General features: G+C 39.5%; 1 protein-coding gene across 3 annotated transcripts in view; it reads left to right on the forward strand.

Annotated features, from left to right (window-relative positions):
* Larp4b (La ribonucleoprotein 4B) overlaps nt 1-14,635 on the forward strand; it is an 89,692-nt gene that overhangs the window by 27,572 nt on the left and 47,485 nt on the right. For all 3 annotated transcript variants that reach the window (XR_006148355.1, XM_042685906.1, XM_042685907.1), the window contains 2 exons: nt 11,556-11,703; nt 11,913-12,053. Coding sequence is in view for 2 of the 3 variants with exons in the window: in XM_042685906.1 (XP_042541840.1) it covers nt 11,556-11,703; nt 11,913-12,053 (289 nt within the window). In the remaining variant the exon portion in view is untranslated. The remainder of the gene's footprint in view (nt 1-11,555; nt 11,704-11,912; nt 12,054-14,635) is intronic.

The following is a 14,635-nucleotide window of genomic DNA, read 5'->3' on the forward strand; positions in this document are numbered from 1 at the left end:
CTGTAATAAGCAAGAGCTAGATTTCAGTGGTCAACAATAGGAGAGTACCAGATATGGCCTAGACAATGACATTCTGCCTAATACCTTGATTCAGTGCTAAGAGGAAGGATACTACAACCAAGAAAGGGATTTGCTGGGTGCCAATGGCTCACATCTAGAAACCTGACTATTTGGGAGGCTGAGATCTGGTTTAAATGCCAGTCTGGGCAGGAAAGTATGAAACTCATCTTCAGTTAACCACCAAAAAGCTGGAAGTGGAGCTATGGCTCAAATGATAGAGTGCTAGCCTTGAGCAAAAAGAAAAAGAAAAAAGAAAAAAAATCTGAGGCTTCTAGAGGCTCAGAGCTCCTAGGCTCTGAATTCAAGCCCCAGAACGACTCCATCTATCCTGGGGGAGGAGGCAGCAAGGGAAAAGGAAAGGGATTAAGAAGGTTTTGAAGGTGTTGGAGGTAGAGAGACAGCTACTTTTGACAGTGGGTCATTTCTGCTGCTCTGTAGAAAAAAGATATTACCTAGTGACTTGACATTTAGAAGTGGTGTTACTAAGTTAACAGTTCTTTAACTATTAGGACTACAGGTTCCATCTGTAGCAAAGATAAATGTCAAAAGATTTTTTTTTTTTTTTTGTCGGTCGTAGGGCTTGAACTCTGGGCCTGGGCGCTGTCCCTCAGCTCTTCAGCTCAAGGCGAGCACTCTACCACTTGAGCTACAGCGCCACTTCCGGTTTTCTGGTGGTTTATTGGAGATAGGAGTGTCACGGTCTCTCCTGCCCGGGCTGGCTTTGAACCGCGATCCTCAGATCTCAGCCTCCTGAGTAGCTAGGATTACAGGCGTGAGCCACCAGCGCCCGGCAAATGTCAAAAGATTTTTGTGCTTCAGCTAAAGCCCATCTGAGGACTCCAGATTCTAAACCCTGCTGCACACTTTGGAGCCAAGTTGCTTGATTTCCTTAGAGTAACTGCTTTGGCTTCAGAGCCATTTTCCATTCTAATGATTATTGCATTTTATCATAAATGAAAAAAGAAGAGAAGAGTGAGGAGTATGGGTGTGATCTTTAAGCTACAAATAGTCCTAGGTGTAGAGAGTTTGTGTTAAATTACCTTCTGGGAAGGAAGATAGGGGGTTATGCCATTTCTTTTCTAATCAAAATGTATAACTTTAATCTTAAATTGAAAACCTGACTCTTATGTATATTAACTTCTCTGTAAACAACTCAGTTAAACCTGAACTATGTCAGAAAATGTTTTACCACTTATTACACTAAAAAAATATCTTTGGCTGGAGCTATAGCTCAGTAGCAGAGCATTGGCTTGCATGAACAGGTCCTAGGTTTGTTTGATCCTCAGTTTCACTGAAACAAAATGGACAACAAACAAAAATATGTCCTTTTGCCTTTTGATTACAATTTTTGAATGAATGCTTAATAATTTTGATTAATTGAATAATAGCAGTGTAGTGATAAGAAAACTTGAATTTCTAGGAAAATCCCCTTTTTATATATGTACAAATGACATCTGCTGCCTGCTTTTTTGTACACTATTGATCTTGCAGGTTATCCATTCAGCAGCATATGATGCTTTTGGAAGTGCTCCTATTATGAGTGCTAGTGGGTGTAGATTTTTTTCTCTTGCTCTTTCCTTTTGTCTTTGTTGTAATTTTCAGGCATCTGCAGAGCAGAGAGAATAATACAATGAACTCCAGTGTACCCAACATGAACTTGAGCAATTCCCCACCCCCATATTAGGTGTTCTTGCTCCATTGTTTCTTTCTCCAACATACACAGTTGCTTATGTTTCAGTACATTTACTTTATTTTCTGAAGCATTTAAACGCAAACTCTAGATAATCTGTCATTTCATCACAGGTGCTTCAAAATGTATTTCTAACTAGCACCATTCCATTTTCATTCTTTACAAAATTAGGAATAATTCCTTAATATAGATATTATTTTTTGAAGCTAGAAAATCATTTACAAATATCTAGTTACAAATTAGTTACTAATACTATAAATCTTTTTATTACACTTAGGAAAATATGATAATAGCTGTATTTTGCTGCTATTTTGAACCTTTGGATTCCATGTACTACTTGGATTTCAGCACAAGGAGTATGATAGTTGTCAGGCAGGATTCTGTTGTCATTAGAATTTGGATTTGAGTGGCAGGAACATGTGACTGCTATGCAAGGAGTTATTTTTGATATCTGGGTGTTGGCCTCTCCTCAGAAACCATAGCAAGTTAGTGTGAGATGTATTTGTAGTCTCAGAAAAGGACAAGCATTGTAATGTGAGTTTCTGAACTTTTGAACATGGGTTGTTGCTTCAGCAAAGAATTAAGTAGTGACAATGACAATGAGAAAATGGGCCTGTTACAAAAATCTGTGGAGAAGAAGGAATCGGAAAACAAGATAAGTAAAACTTTATCTTCATTATTTGATACCCTTGACGGTGAGGAGCTTCACAATGTTGAAAATCGAACTAGCAGAGCAGCTGTTGGTGTTAATATGTGGACTAGAATTTTTTCAAGGCCTGGGCACAAACAAGATTATGGACGAAAGCAGTCATTGAATTCTATTTCCTCTTCAACATCTAAGTTGTTCACTAGATATGAAAGTTTAGGTGAAAGTTATAAGAATTCAGATATTGCTGTTATTGAGCAGAATTCTGATCATGTCTGTGGCATGAATAGTGACAGACAGTGTTGTTCTGAAGAGGACCAGTGTCTCTTACATTTGCCGGTGTGTTCTGACCAGGCCCAACAGGAGAAAACTTCAAGTGACCATCTATGCTGTTACATGGCCACTTGTAAAAACTCTCTAGTAGAGAAAGAAAGTGTGGCATATGCTCAAATCAGTAGTTTTAATGATGATAACTTTTTAGATGCATCCAATAGGGAGTTGCAAGATGAAAGCCCTATTTATGTTGGTGACAAACAATGTAAGAATTCACAAGAGAGCAAATTTTATAGCATTTGTGTTATAGATCCTGGGTGCCTGACTGTGGAGGAAGAACTGTATGCTCCCATTTATGGAGCAGCTGCAGGAGAAGAATGTCATTCAGCTGTTACCTCTGAAGTTTGCGGTGTGGACTGGCCTGTAGTTAGCAGGAAGGAATGTTCAGGCTCACATACCATCCCAGCAGCAGGAGTATCAAAGCTGCAGCAGAATGAACTGTCACCTCCAGAAATGTTGGATCTAAATGTAACAGAAGTATTTAGTGAAAAACCTGAGCCTAATTCTGAGCTTTTAATTGATAGTGATCCATTTTGTGAAACAAACATTGATAACTTGCAAGCTGAGTCCTTAAGGGCAAAAGCTTATACCAAATTCCCTAAAGATTACACAGAAAGTAGTACATTGCATAATATTGGCCTACTCCCTGAGTTAAATATTAACACAGCCAGTGACTCACTAAAATGTGTGTGTGCTGTTACCAAAGAAAGGGTAAGCCATGCTTCTGGGATAGGAAGTCAGATAGATGATTCACCTACCAATTTACCTAGTGACACTTCATGTGTTGAGGAGAATGATGACATTGAAGCTGTTCCAGTTGGTATCAATCAAAGTTTTAACTCTAAAAATGGAGAAAATACCCCTACAAAACCAATGCAAAACAATGGTTATTTCCACCACAATGTTACCAGCTCAGGTAGTATCCTCTCCTTTGGTCTAGATAGGGTTGATTTAAATCCCAGAAGGTATAACTCTTCAGAGAGCTTCAGAGATAATTGTCATGCTCATTTCAGAGAGGTCACCCTGAGCAGAGTTGATCCTGCACCCCTCTCAGGGCCAGTTCTGACAAAGGAACAGCACTCAGGGGATGGCAGCCTGGAAACCGAAAGTGCCCAGCTGGCAAACAGAAGCAGACTATCCTTCCTGCAGCCTGAAAATTGTTCCTCTCTCCAAGATGAAGACAGAATGAGCATTTTAAAGGCTGAGGATCATAGCAAGAGGGCTGCTGAGTTGAAAGCTTGGTGTCATGAAGATCAGTGTATAGATAGCAGGACAGACAAGGCTCAGACACAGGCTTGTGATTTAACTTGTGTGGAATGTGAATCAGACATTACTAAAGGGATAGTCAAAAGGGCAGACACTGTGAAACTTAAATTTTCACAAGCACTGTCCCCAGATGACAAGTTTCATAATCATTCCAGATCTCTTCCGGGTATCTTTACATCTTCTCCTATTTTTGTCTCTGCTGGTCAAGAAGAAAGAGAAATAGACCTGAGCGAAGAAACAGAAGATAAACCGTGTGTGAAGAGTCCAGTCTTTGTGTTACATGACCAACCTAGTGGTCCTCACATGCTAGAAAATGCTGGAAAAGAATCACAAATAGTTAATTATGGAGAGACAAGTAAAGAGGACATAGGAAATATCAAGTCAGATTCTGAAAAAAACTTTCACTGGGAAACAACTTATATTAGTTCAAGTATAACAGAAAATCCTGATTTTGAAGCTAACCAAAAAGAAAAGCATTATCAAGAACATAAAATGCATAAACACAAAGACAAAGATCTTGATGTTATACTACCTTTAAGCCAAAGTTCAATTTCATTTAATAGTGGTGAAAACACAAAGCTGAAGCAAGAAGTTTCTGATGCCTTTGATAATAATGCATCAGAATTCAGTAAGCTGAAACTAACATGTAAAGGCAAGATCAGTCCTAACAACTGTGTAGGTCCGTTTGGGACAAATGGACAGACAAACCATTTCAAAGAAAAAAATGCCAGATCCACTGTTAAAGAGTCTATTTTAAATGGTGAAACGCATTTTGTGGGAAATTCAGAAGTGACTGTTGAAAATCTAGAGGTATGCAACGTTTCTAATGGGTTTCCTTGTTTGGTGGATGTTGCTCCAATACAAGTGGACAATTACACTGCCACTCTTGATGATGCATGCCAGTTAATTCCTGCCATTCCAGTAGAGAGCAAAGAAACTATAATATCAAATAATGACCGTGTTGCATTGCTCACAGAAGATATCCTAAATATGTCTGAAAAACCCTCAGAAGAGGATTGTCAGAGTTTTCCAGAGGAATTCTCCCAGTTTTTGAATGAATATTCCTATTACCAGATAGGAGGGTTAGCAAGTCAGGTATTTCCTGAAAGACTGACTAATGGATGTAGCTATCCAGTGGGCTATCTATGGACTCACGCAATCACAAAGGATGTATTAGAAGATGAGCAGATGCTTAGTAAACCACAAAACTTAGAAAATACTTCATTTTCATTGGAACAGAACCTTTTTCAGCTACCAGTGTCAGAGGATGGTGTTGTTTGGGGTTGGCAAAGCAAAGGTGCACCGTTAGTAAGTATGTTTATCAGTGTGTGTTGCTGCACTGCGATATGGTAGTTTTACCTTTTGATTGCTATTTACTGAAAAACTAATAAAGTTTTATTAACAGTTGGCACTTTGAATGTTTATTGCAAGGCTGTGAGGTGACTGTAGCATCAACTTAACCATTTCCAAGTTGGAGAGTATAAACTCTGTGTTTTATTTAATCCAGTGTGTGTGTGTAAACTCTTTTTAGTACTAAACCTTCATTAATAACCCCGGCACAGTGGTGATCAGACCACTTCCTGTGGGTGGTACCCCTTCTCTGTCTTCCTGCAGCTGGAGCCCTTTCCAGGGGAACATTGTCAGAAAGACAGTGTGATATGTTTCACCAAATTTTTGACAGTGTATTGGCAAATGTGATTCAGTGACACTATAGGCCTCATTTGCAGAATAAACTGTTAATTTTTGTATATGCTGCTTTGGTCAGCTGTAAAGTCTTGATCTGTCTTCAGTCAGAATAACTTTTGAGCACCTTCTCAGGTTCCTAAGATGGAGCTGGCCCTCTCAAGGAAGAAGCTTTGCTACTGATGGTGGTTCTAGGATAGCACTTTCTAGAAATACCGTAATACATGAAAACATTATTTGACAACAGGAGACTGACCTTGCTTATTAAACAGATGTGTTGAAGCAGAAGTAACTTAAGGAAGTTCCCTCATCCTTCAGTATACACAGAGGATAGTTCTAAGAGTTCTGCAGAGCTAAAATCTACATCAATTGTCCTGCCTGTAAAATATCATAGTATCTGTGTTTAATGCCTATTCTCCCTCATAATTGAACTCATTTCTGATTTACTTCCAGTAGCTAATACAAGGTAACTAAAATGCTAGGGAAATAGTTATTGTATTATATTGTTTAGGGAAAAATTAAGAAAAAAGTGTGAGCTGGACGCCAATGGGCTCACACCTGTAATCCTAGCTACTCAGGAGGCGGAGACCTGAGGATCAAGGTTCAAAGCCAGCCCACGCAGGATTGTCCATGAGACTCTTATCTCCAATAAAACACTCAGAAAACCGGAAGTGGCACAAGTGATAGAGTGCTAAACTTTAGCTGAAGAGCTCAGGGACAGTGCCTAGGCCCAGAGTTCAAACCCCACAACGCCTCCCCTCCCAAAGGTTGTAAATGTTAATGCAGGTACAATTTCTCTAGTATTTTGAGGGGGGTAGGATGTCCAAAGTTGTTAAATCTATGAATATAGAACTCCTAGAGACAGAGGACTGACTGTACTTGAAATATAATGCCTCATTTATTCAACTAGTGGTTTATAAGTGATTTTTGTGGTATTACGCAAGAAAAGCCATTGGTAATACAGAGGTAGATGTGGCTCAAATATAAAGATGTATAATGTGAGTAATTTAAGGAGTAACTAACTAACCTGGTGGGGGGTTTTTTTTCTAGTTTTTTTTCCTTTCTTTCCATACCCACATTTAAAGAAAGAATTTCCTTCATGTTCTTCAGTTTTTCTCCTTAAATAGTTGTGGAGTAAGAAAATCTACCAAATTAATATTAAGCCTTAAAAAATAACGTACATAGTGTCTTTTATGTAAGTGAATAGGTATACAGTTAGTATTTACTAATTGTTCACTGCTTGACACATCCATCTAGAGTGCAAATACTTCCTGTTGCTATCTTTTCCAAAGTGGCTTTAAGTTGGACACAATCTTTCTGCTTTAAATTAGCGTTTCAATTATGAGATATGCCCAGACAATATTGTGATCTGAGGCATTGCTGTGTTCAGTGTACTCATTACCTGACCTATGTAACTATTTAACTATAACCCCTCTGTACATCACCTTTACAATCCTTTATTGTAGATTAAAATATGTAAAAAAGTATGTGCTGTTTTATTGAACAAAAATGATGTTGCCTTGCTTTTCAAAACTTGGTTTAAAAGTACTGTTACAGACTTCTTAAACCTTATGTAGCAGCTGTTTCTCCATTTTTTACCCTATTATATCATCTATTTTATTGTTCCCCCCTATTACTCCCTTTCTTTCATTAATTTCTCTAATTCTTACTTTGCAGCTGGACTTTTTTTGTCTCACAGCTATAAAACAGATTTATGAATTTTTTTAATGTTAAAGTGTTCTGAGGGATAAAAGTTTCTGTGGCGCATCAGAACTTTGGGATGTCCCATTCTTTTTTGGGGGGAGAGGGATGCCCCATTCTTGAAAGTAACGTTGGCTGTTGATGTAAAGTCACTTTAGAATGTGGCTGTTAAGTTCAGTATGCTTCTGGGTTTTTTATTTATTTATTTATTTATTGTTGGTTGTGAGGCCTGAACTCTGGGCCTGGGCACTATCCCTCAGCAATTCAGCTGAAGGCTAGTGCTCTATCACTTGAGCCACAGCACTACTTTGGGCTTTTTCTGCTTATGTGGTGCTGAGGAATCAAACCCAGGGCCTCATGCATATAAGGCAGGCATTCTACCACTGAGCCACCTTCCCAGGCCTGCTTCTGGTTTTTTTTTTCTTTTTTGGTCCGGTCGTGGGGCCTGAACTCTGAGCCTGGGGGCTGTCCCTCAGCTCTTCAGCTCAAGGCTAGCACTGTACCACTTGAGCCACAGCGCCACTTCCGGCTTTTTTCTTTTTGCTTATGTGGTGCTGAGGAATCGAATCCAGGGCCTCAGGCACGCAAGGCAAGCGCTCTACCACTGAGCCATCTTCCCAGCCCCAACCTGCTTCTGGTTTTAGTAAGACTTGTTTACCCATAAATTTTCAAAGGAAGAATAAGACTTCTGAAGTGAAGCAAATAAAACTATATTTATTTATTTATTTATTTTTTTTGGACATTACTGGGGTTTTTGAACCCAGCTTTGTACTTGCTAGGTAGATACTTGGCCGTTTGAGCCACACCTCCAACCCTGAAACTAGAATTCTGGATTATCATTCAGAGGTGCCATATGATTACAATGGTAATGACTATATTTCAAAGAAAATAGTAGGAGTTTTAAATCTTTAACAAAAATCCATTTCTCATACAAATTTTGAAAAATTGGTGAATTTTTGACTGATGACAGTGAATCATCAGTCTTTTGTTTTTACGATATAAGAACTCATTCCCTCTTTGTGGACAAGTTAATGTTTTTGCCTTGATTTTCTTGGGAAATAGAGGCAGTGTATGATAGCTACCTGTTAAACTTTTTCTGACTGAATACCTAGAAGTATGTAGACTGCAGTAAGCTCTCAAATGTTCATTGTCATGTTATTAGGTTTTAGACGTGTCCATGTTCTACATGGAGCTTTTCACATGTCTTCTGTTAAGAGTATTGGTTCTGCATAAGTTCCTGACACTTAAGGTCCCATTCATTTGTGACAGAATTCTTGCAAAGGTTGTCAGATAATGGGAAATAAAATTTCCTATACATCATTAAGTATTTATTTAGCATATTTCCCAGGCACCTCTCTACTAAGTTCTGAACTCAGGTAGGTATTAATGACATAATGGTGAGCAAAGTGGATGTAGATGCCATCCAAGAGTATATGGATAACAGACACACAAACCATGGGTACCATGGGAGACCAACCCTGCTGTGCTGTAACTGCTCTGAAAATGCTGCTGTTGACACTTCATAGCCAGAGTATTGTGCAACCTGTCTTAATAACTTACAAAACATAATAGTGTTTATATAGATGATCAACTGCAAAGGTGGTTTAAGTGGAAAAGATTAGTGTTAGGGGATTTTTATTTTTATTTTGTCAGTCATGGGGCTTGAACTCTGGGCCTGGGTTCTGTCCCTAAGCTCTTCAGCTCAAGGCTAGCACTCTACCACTTGAACCACAGTGCCACTTCTAGTTTTCTGGTGGTTTATTAGAATCTCACAGAGGTTACTACCTGGGCTGGCTTTGAACCACAGTTCTCAGATCTCAACCTCCTGAGTAGCTAGAATTATAGGTGTGAGCCACTGGTGCCCAGCTCCAGTATTGGGAATTTAAAAAACATGATAGGCACATAAAATAAGGAATCTGTTAAATGATGGAATGGAACGAAGTAAGAAAACTTGATTGTGTGATGAGTACTGGAAAGAGCACTGGGCCTAAACAGAAAAGGCAGTTTATGTAACAAGTGTAACAAAAGGTGCAAATGTTGACAGGTGATATATAAATATGAAAATGGAATGTCTTCTTTCAATGAGAACATGTCTGCTGAGTGCTTAGCACTGAGCTTGCAGCGGGATAGTGAGCATTCAGGATGTCCTTGTTAGGTGGATGCATGAGAAGAAAGAGAGACTGACCCTGTACAGAAAGAGAAACTAAAGATAGCCTACAAGTTTAGATGGAAATTGAAAGAATTAGTGGTTCTTTAAGGAGCCAAAGAACTCCACAGTTGGTTTCAGAGCAACTCTTGTCATTTTACCCAGAAGCCTCTCAGTTTCAGAGCTAGTTTATGATTTTCACTGCCAGCTTTGTTACTTGAGCTATCATGGATTAGTTCTATTTTTCTTAAGATTTTTTTTTGGGGGGGAGGGGGAGTACCTGGTCCTAGAGCTTCAACTCAAGACCTGAGTGCTTCTTTAAGCTTTTTTTTTGTTCAAAGCTAGAACCACTTGAGCCACAGCTCCACTTCGGGCTTTTTTATGGTTAATTGGAGATAAAAATCTGATGGACTTTACTGCCTGGACTGGCTATGGTTCTCACATGTCACCCTCTTGAATAGCTAGGATTATAGGAGCCCAGCTCAGTATATTTTTTATTTAATATCTTGAAGTAGTTGCATCTTGATAATTCTATTTAATTGTTTATTTTTCTTAATGGTTAAACTTGATGATTCTTCGCAATAGCTCATTAATTGTGCTTCCTGACCCACATGTTGTGGAGTGTGGAAACTTCAGTACTGTGTGCAATTTCTTACCTCGGGTACTAGTCTGGGGAACACCTGGAACCAAGCCGTGCATCCCTTCTAATTCCTGCCAACATGGTATGGAAATTGGTGTGTTTGAAAAGGCAAATTGTCTAGGTTTATTGAGGGATTGTGGTGGCAAAACTGGGGTTAGTTTGGGGAGTAATTGTTACTAGGACATTTAATTTTTCTTGAGGAAAAACTTACTTTGTAAGTAAAAAAGAAATTACATCAAAAAAATTAGGTGAGAGGATTCGATGTTGTGGGGGTGGTTGAGGGGAGTTTGTGCAGAGTCCAGGCTTAGATTTGATGCCATTTCCTTTCTCTGGGCTTGTTCGCCCACAGCTGGAACTTTTCTACTTGAGCCACACTTCTAGTCTGGCTGTTTTGCTAGTTAATTGCAGATGGAGTCTCTCAAACTTCAGCTTCCAATTGCATTCCTCCAGATCTCAGCCTAGTGAACAGTAGGATTTCAGGCACCAGTACTTGACTTGTTAAAGGTTTTTTGTTTGATTGTTTAGTTGGTTGTTGAGTTAGGTGTGTTAGTACTTAGGCTTCAACTCAAGGCTTCATGCTCTTGCTTAGCTTTTTCCACTCAAGACTGGCATCCTACCATTGAGCCATACTCTCATGATCACCTTTTTTTTTTTTTTTTTTCTGTTAATTGGAGATGAGACTATTGGCAGATTTGTCTGCTGGGGTTGCTTTGAGCTTTAATCCTAAGACTTAGCCTCCTGAGTAGTAGGATTATAGGTATGAGCCACCACTGCCCCATTTATTGAAAGTTTTTAGGGTATGTTAGGAAAGACCACAATTCCTAGAGAAAATGAAGGAGTGAGCCACAAAGATATCTGTAATGAGTATGTGAGCAAGCAGGATAGGAGCAACAGATGCCAGCAGATTTAGAAACAGAAGAGGTTTGGTGACCAGAAGGGAGTAAGTCCAAAGAGGTTGGGGTTACAAAAGAATGTTCCAGCTTTTACCTGACTGAATTGAGCAGCCATTGAAGGAGGACTCCAGCATTTGAGCACAGGATTTCTGTAGTCTTAACTTGCTGAACATCCTTTCATTGTGTTACAGTTAGTAAGACATTTAACTCCCCCTGAAGGCAGGGACAAGTCCGTCATTTGTAGCATGTAGAGAGCCTTGTACTAAATTAGGAGGAATTTCAGAATGTAAGAGCAAATTAGATGGGAGTTCTCACTGCATCACCCTGTGTTACTATTTTTAACCTTTTTTTTCATCCCAAAGGACTGTGTAATAGACTGGCTAAGCTTCTTTAGCCTAAATACTTGTAACATAGGTATGTTTTATTTAACGCTGCTAATAAAGTTGCTTATGATTGAAATTTAGATAAAAATATAAATACAAAATTTTTTCCCCCAGGTAACAACAACTAAGGTTTCAGAGCTAAATCCTAATGCAAAAGTATGGGGGACTCATCTGTTACACTTGGAAGCAAGTAATGCAGCTGTGGGTGTGAGTGCCACATGGGAGGAAGTCCCCAGCCATCATGCCGCGTGTGGCCCACAAGGTGAGCTCCTAGCCAGGCCATGACCAGGAGCAGCCCTCTTCTCAAGTCTGCCTTTGTTACTGTTTTAATCTTCCCCAAGTTACTGTTTCAAGTGTGTGTCCTGGTCCAGTTAAGCCAATTGAATAATTTCAAATGTGAGGCTTATTTTTGTTATGTTTTAAGTGAAAGCTGTTCTTCTGGTGTCTCTTGGCATAAAATTGGAATTACAGGGTTGGATGCCAATGGAGATGGTGACAAAAGCCATGAGAATGCAGCATTGCCAGACTTACCAGAGTCCACTCAGACAGACATGAACGCTTTGGCTCTGGAGCAGTCAGAATATGAACCTCTGCCTGAAAATAGTGAAACAGGTAAAGCTATGTTAGCAACTCACTTATGTTTTTGTTTGAACTCAGGACCTTGTGCTTTGTCATGTATATGCCCCACCACTTGAGCTATGTCTCCAATTACCTGCTTTTTCCCCCCCTGGCTGTCCTGATTCACATGTAGCGGGGATGAAAGCCATCCCCTTCTTTTCGTTGGTTGAGATGGGAGTCTTGCACATTCTTTGGTATAGGCTGGCCTCAAACCAGAATCTTCCCAGTCTCAGCCTCGTGGCTAGCTACAATCATAGGCATGAACATCATAGGCATGAACCACTACATGTCTTTTTCATAAAGAGCTAGATAAATCTTTCCCCTAAGAGTGTGAGTATGTGGGTATGTGAATGTGTTTCCTTCTAGTTTTCTTTTTTTTCTTTTTTTTGGGGGTCCGGTCGTGAACTCTGGGCCTGTGCGCTGTCCCTTAGCTCTTCAGCTCTAGGCTGGCACTCTACCACTTGATCCACAATGCCACTTTTGGCTTTTTTTTTCCTGCTTGGTGGTGCTGAGGAATCGAACCCAGGGTTTCAGGCATGCAAGGCAAGCTCTCTACCACTGAGCCACCTTCCCAGCCCCTCCTTCTAGTTTTCTTTAAACTTAGTCTTACTAACTACAGAGATGAGGCCCTAGACATCTGGGAGATATAAGGGTTGAGTAGTTTCAGAGACAGCATTTAGTTAGAAGTAGAACATTGTTCATGAGGTGAAAAAGTGTCATTTAAGTCAAAGCTGGAGAATTAACATAGGAATCCAGAGTTTAAAAGGATAGATTAAATGATGGTGTGAAGGGCATTGAAGCCATATTGAAGAGTCTTAGAATCCAGGAGGATTTGAACTTTACTACTATTGTTAATGGAGTTAGTGACATGAAGATAGTTGGAGAATGTATTATTTTGCAGGGATATGGAAGAATGGCTTTGAAAAATGAAAGACTTAGAACAGATAACATAGGAGGCCTGGATAGTAGGCCAGTGTAGAAATGTTTATAGATAATAAGAAATTGATTGCTCACCTCCAATTTCTTTTCATCCATGCCTTTTCTTATTAATCTCCTTCCCTCAGCTCCTAACAACCACTGTTTCCTTTCCTGTCTCTCCTTTTCACAATACCATAGAATTGAAATCATACAGTATGTTGCCTTTACAAACTGGCTTCTTTTGTTCAGTAATATACACTAAAGGTCCTTCCATGTCTTCCCATGGCTCATTTCTTTTTTTTCTTTTTCTTTTTCTTTTTTTTTGGTGTCCGGCTATGGGGCCTGAACTCTGGGCCTGGGCGCTGTCCCTCAGCTCTTCAGCTCAAGGCTAGCGCTCTACCACTTGAGCCACACCACTACTTCCAGCTTTTTTCTTTTTGCTTATGTAGTGCTGAGGAATCGAATCCAGGGCCTCAGGCATGCAAGGCAAACGCTCTACCACTGAGCCACCTTCCCAGCCCCATGACTCATTTCTTCCTAATGGTGAATCATTCCATTGTTTGATAAACCACAGTTTATCCCTTCACCTGCTGTAGGACATCTTGGTTGCCTCCATGTTTTGGCAGTTTAAATGACGGTGATAAACAATCAGTGTACAAGTTTTTATATAGACATGACAGTTTGATTCCTTAAACTCCAGAGTGCAGTAGTTGTGTACTTACACTAGAAAGTTTGTTTAGTGTTATACAAACACAGTTTGGAAGACCAAACTGATTTCCATAGTGTTTGTGCCAGTGTTTCTGTTAGGCTCACACATTGTTAGGTCTTAAGAGATTTGACTCCTTTATCATTAAAGCAAATTTCCTTTCTTTGAAGCCCATTCTTTCTGAAGCAAAGGTGGCTGCTCTACTTTCTTTTTGGGGAGGTGGAGGGAGGGGTAGTCCTGGGGCCTGAACTCAGGGCCTATGTGCTATCCATGAGCTGCTTTTTTCTAAAGAATAGTGCTCACTTAAGCCACAGCTGGTTAATTGGAGGTAAGAGTCACATAGACTTTCCTGCCTGAGCTGACTTCAAACCATGATCCTCAGATCTTACCTTTCTGAGTAGCTAGAATTACAGGCATCAGGCATCAGCTACCAGCCCCTGGCTGATAGTATCTTTTGATGTATAAAAATCTAATTTTTATAAAATCAATTTTATCAGTTTTGTTGCCTTAGACTTTAATGTTGTAGTATATACAACACTTTTTTTTTTAAGGTACTAGTGTTTAAATTCTGGGGCTAACATAGCCCAATCGTGTATCATACTTGAGTCATGCCTCCAGTGTTTTGTTTTGTTTTGGGTTTTTTTTTTTTTTGTTTTTTGCTTTAGTTATTTTTTGCATAGGATCTCAAAATTTTTTCAGGGCTGGTGTAGACATCAATCCTCCTACCTATGCTTCTGTCTGCTTGCAGAAAGGCAAAGACAGGAAAAAGGGTAGTCTTTTCAACAAATAGTTCAGTAATAGTAATCTATATGCAGCCCTGATTTGGCTTCCTATTTAGATTAAAATTCTGGCATCCAACTCTATTATAATATCCTACTCTGAGGCTTCTTTCTTACTCTATTTTCTCACTCTTCTTGGTTATGCCAGCCTCCTTAGTATTTCCTGACTACCC

The sequence above is a fragment of the Dipodomys spectabilis genome, unplaced genomic scaffold (genome assembly GCF_019054845.1).
Source record: "Dipodomys spectabilis isolate Male_0828 unplaced genomic scaffold, ASM1905484v1 ptg000096l, whole genome shotgun sequence".
NCBI classification, from domain to species: Eukaryota; Metazoa; Chordata; class Mammalia; order Rodentia; family Heteromyidae; genus Dipodomys; species Dipodomys spectabilis.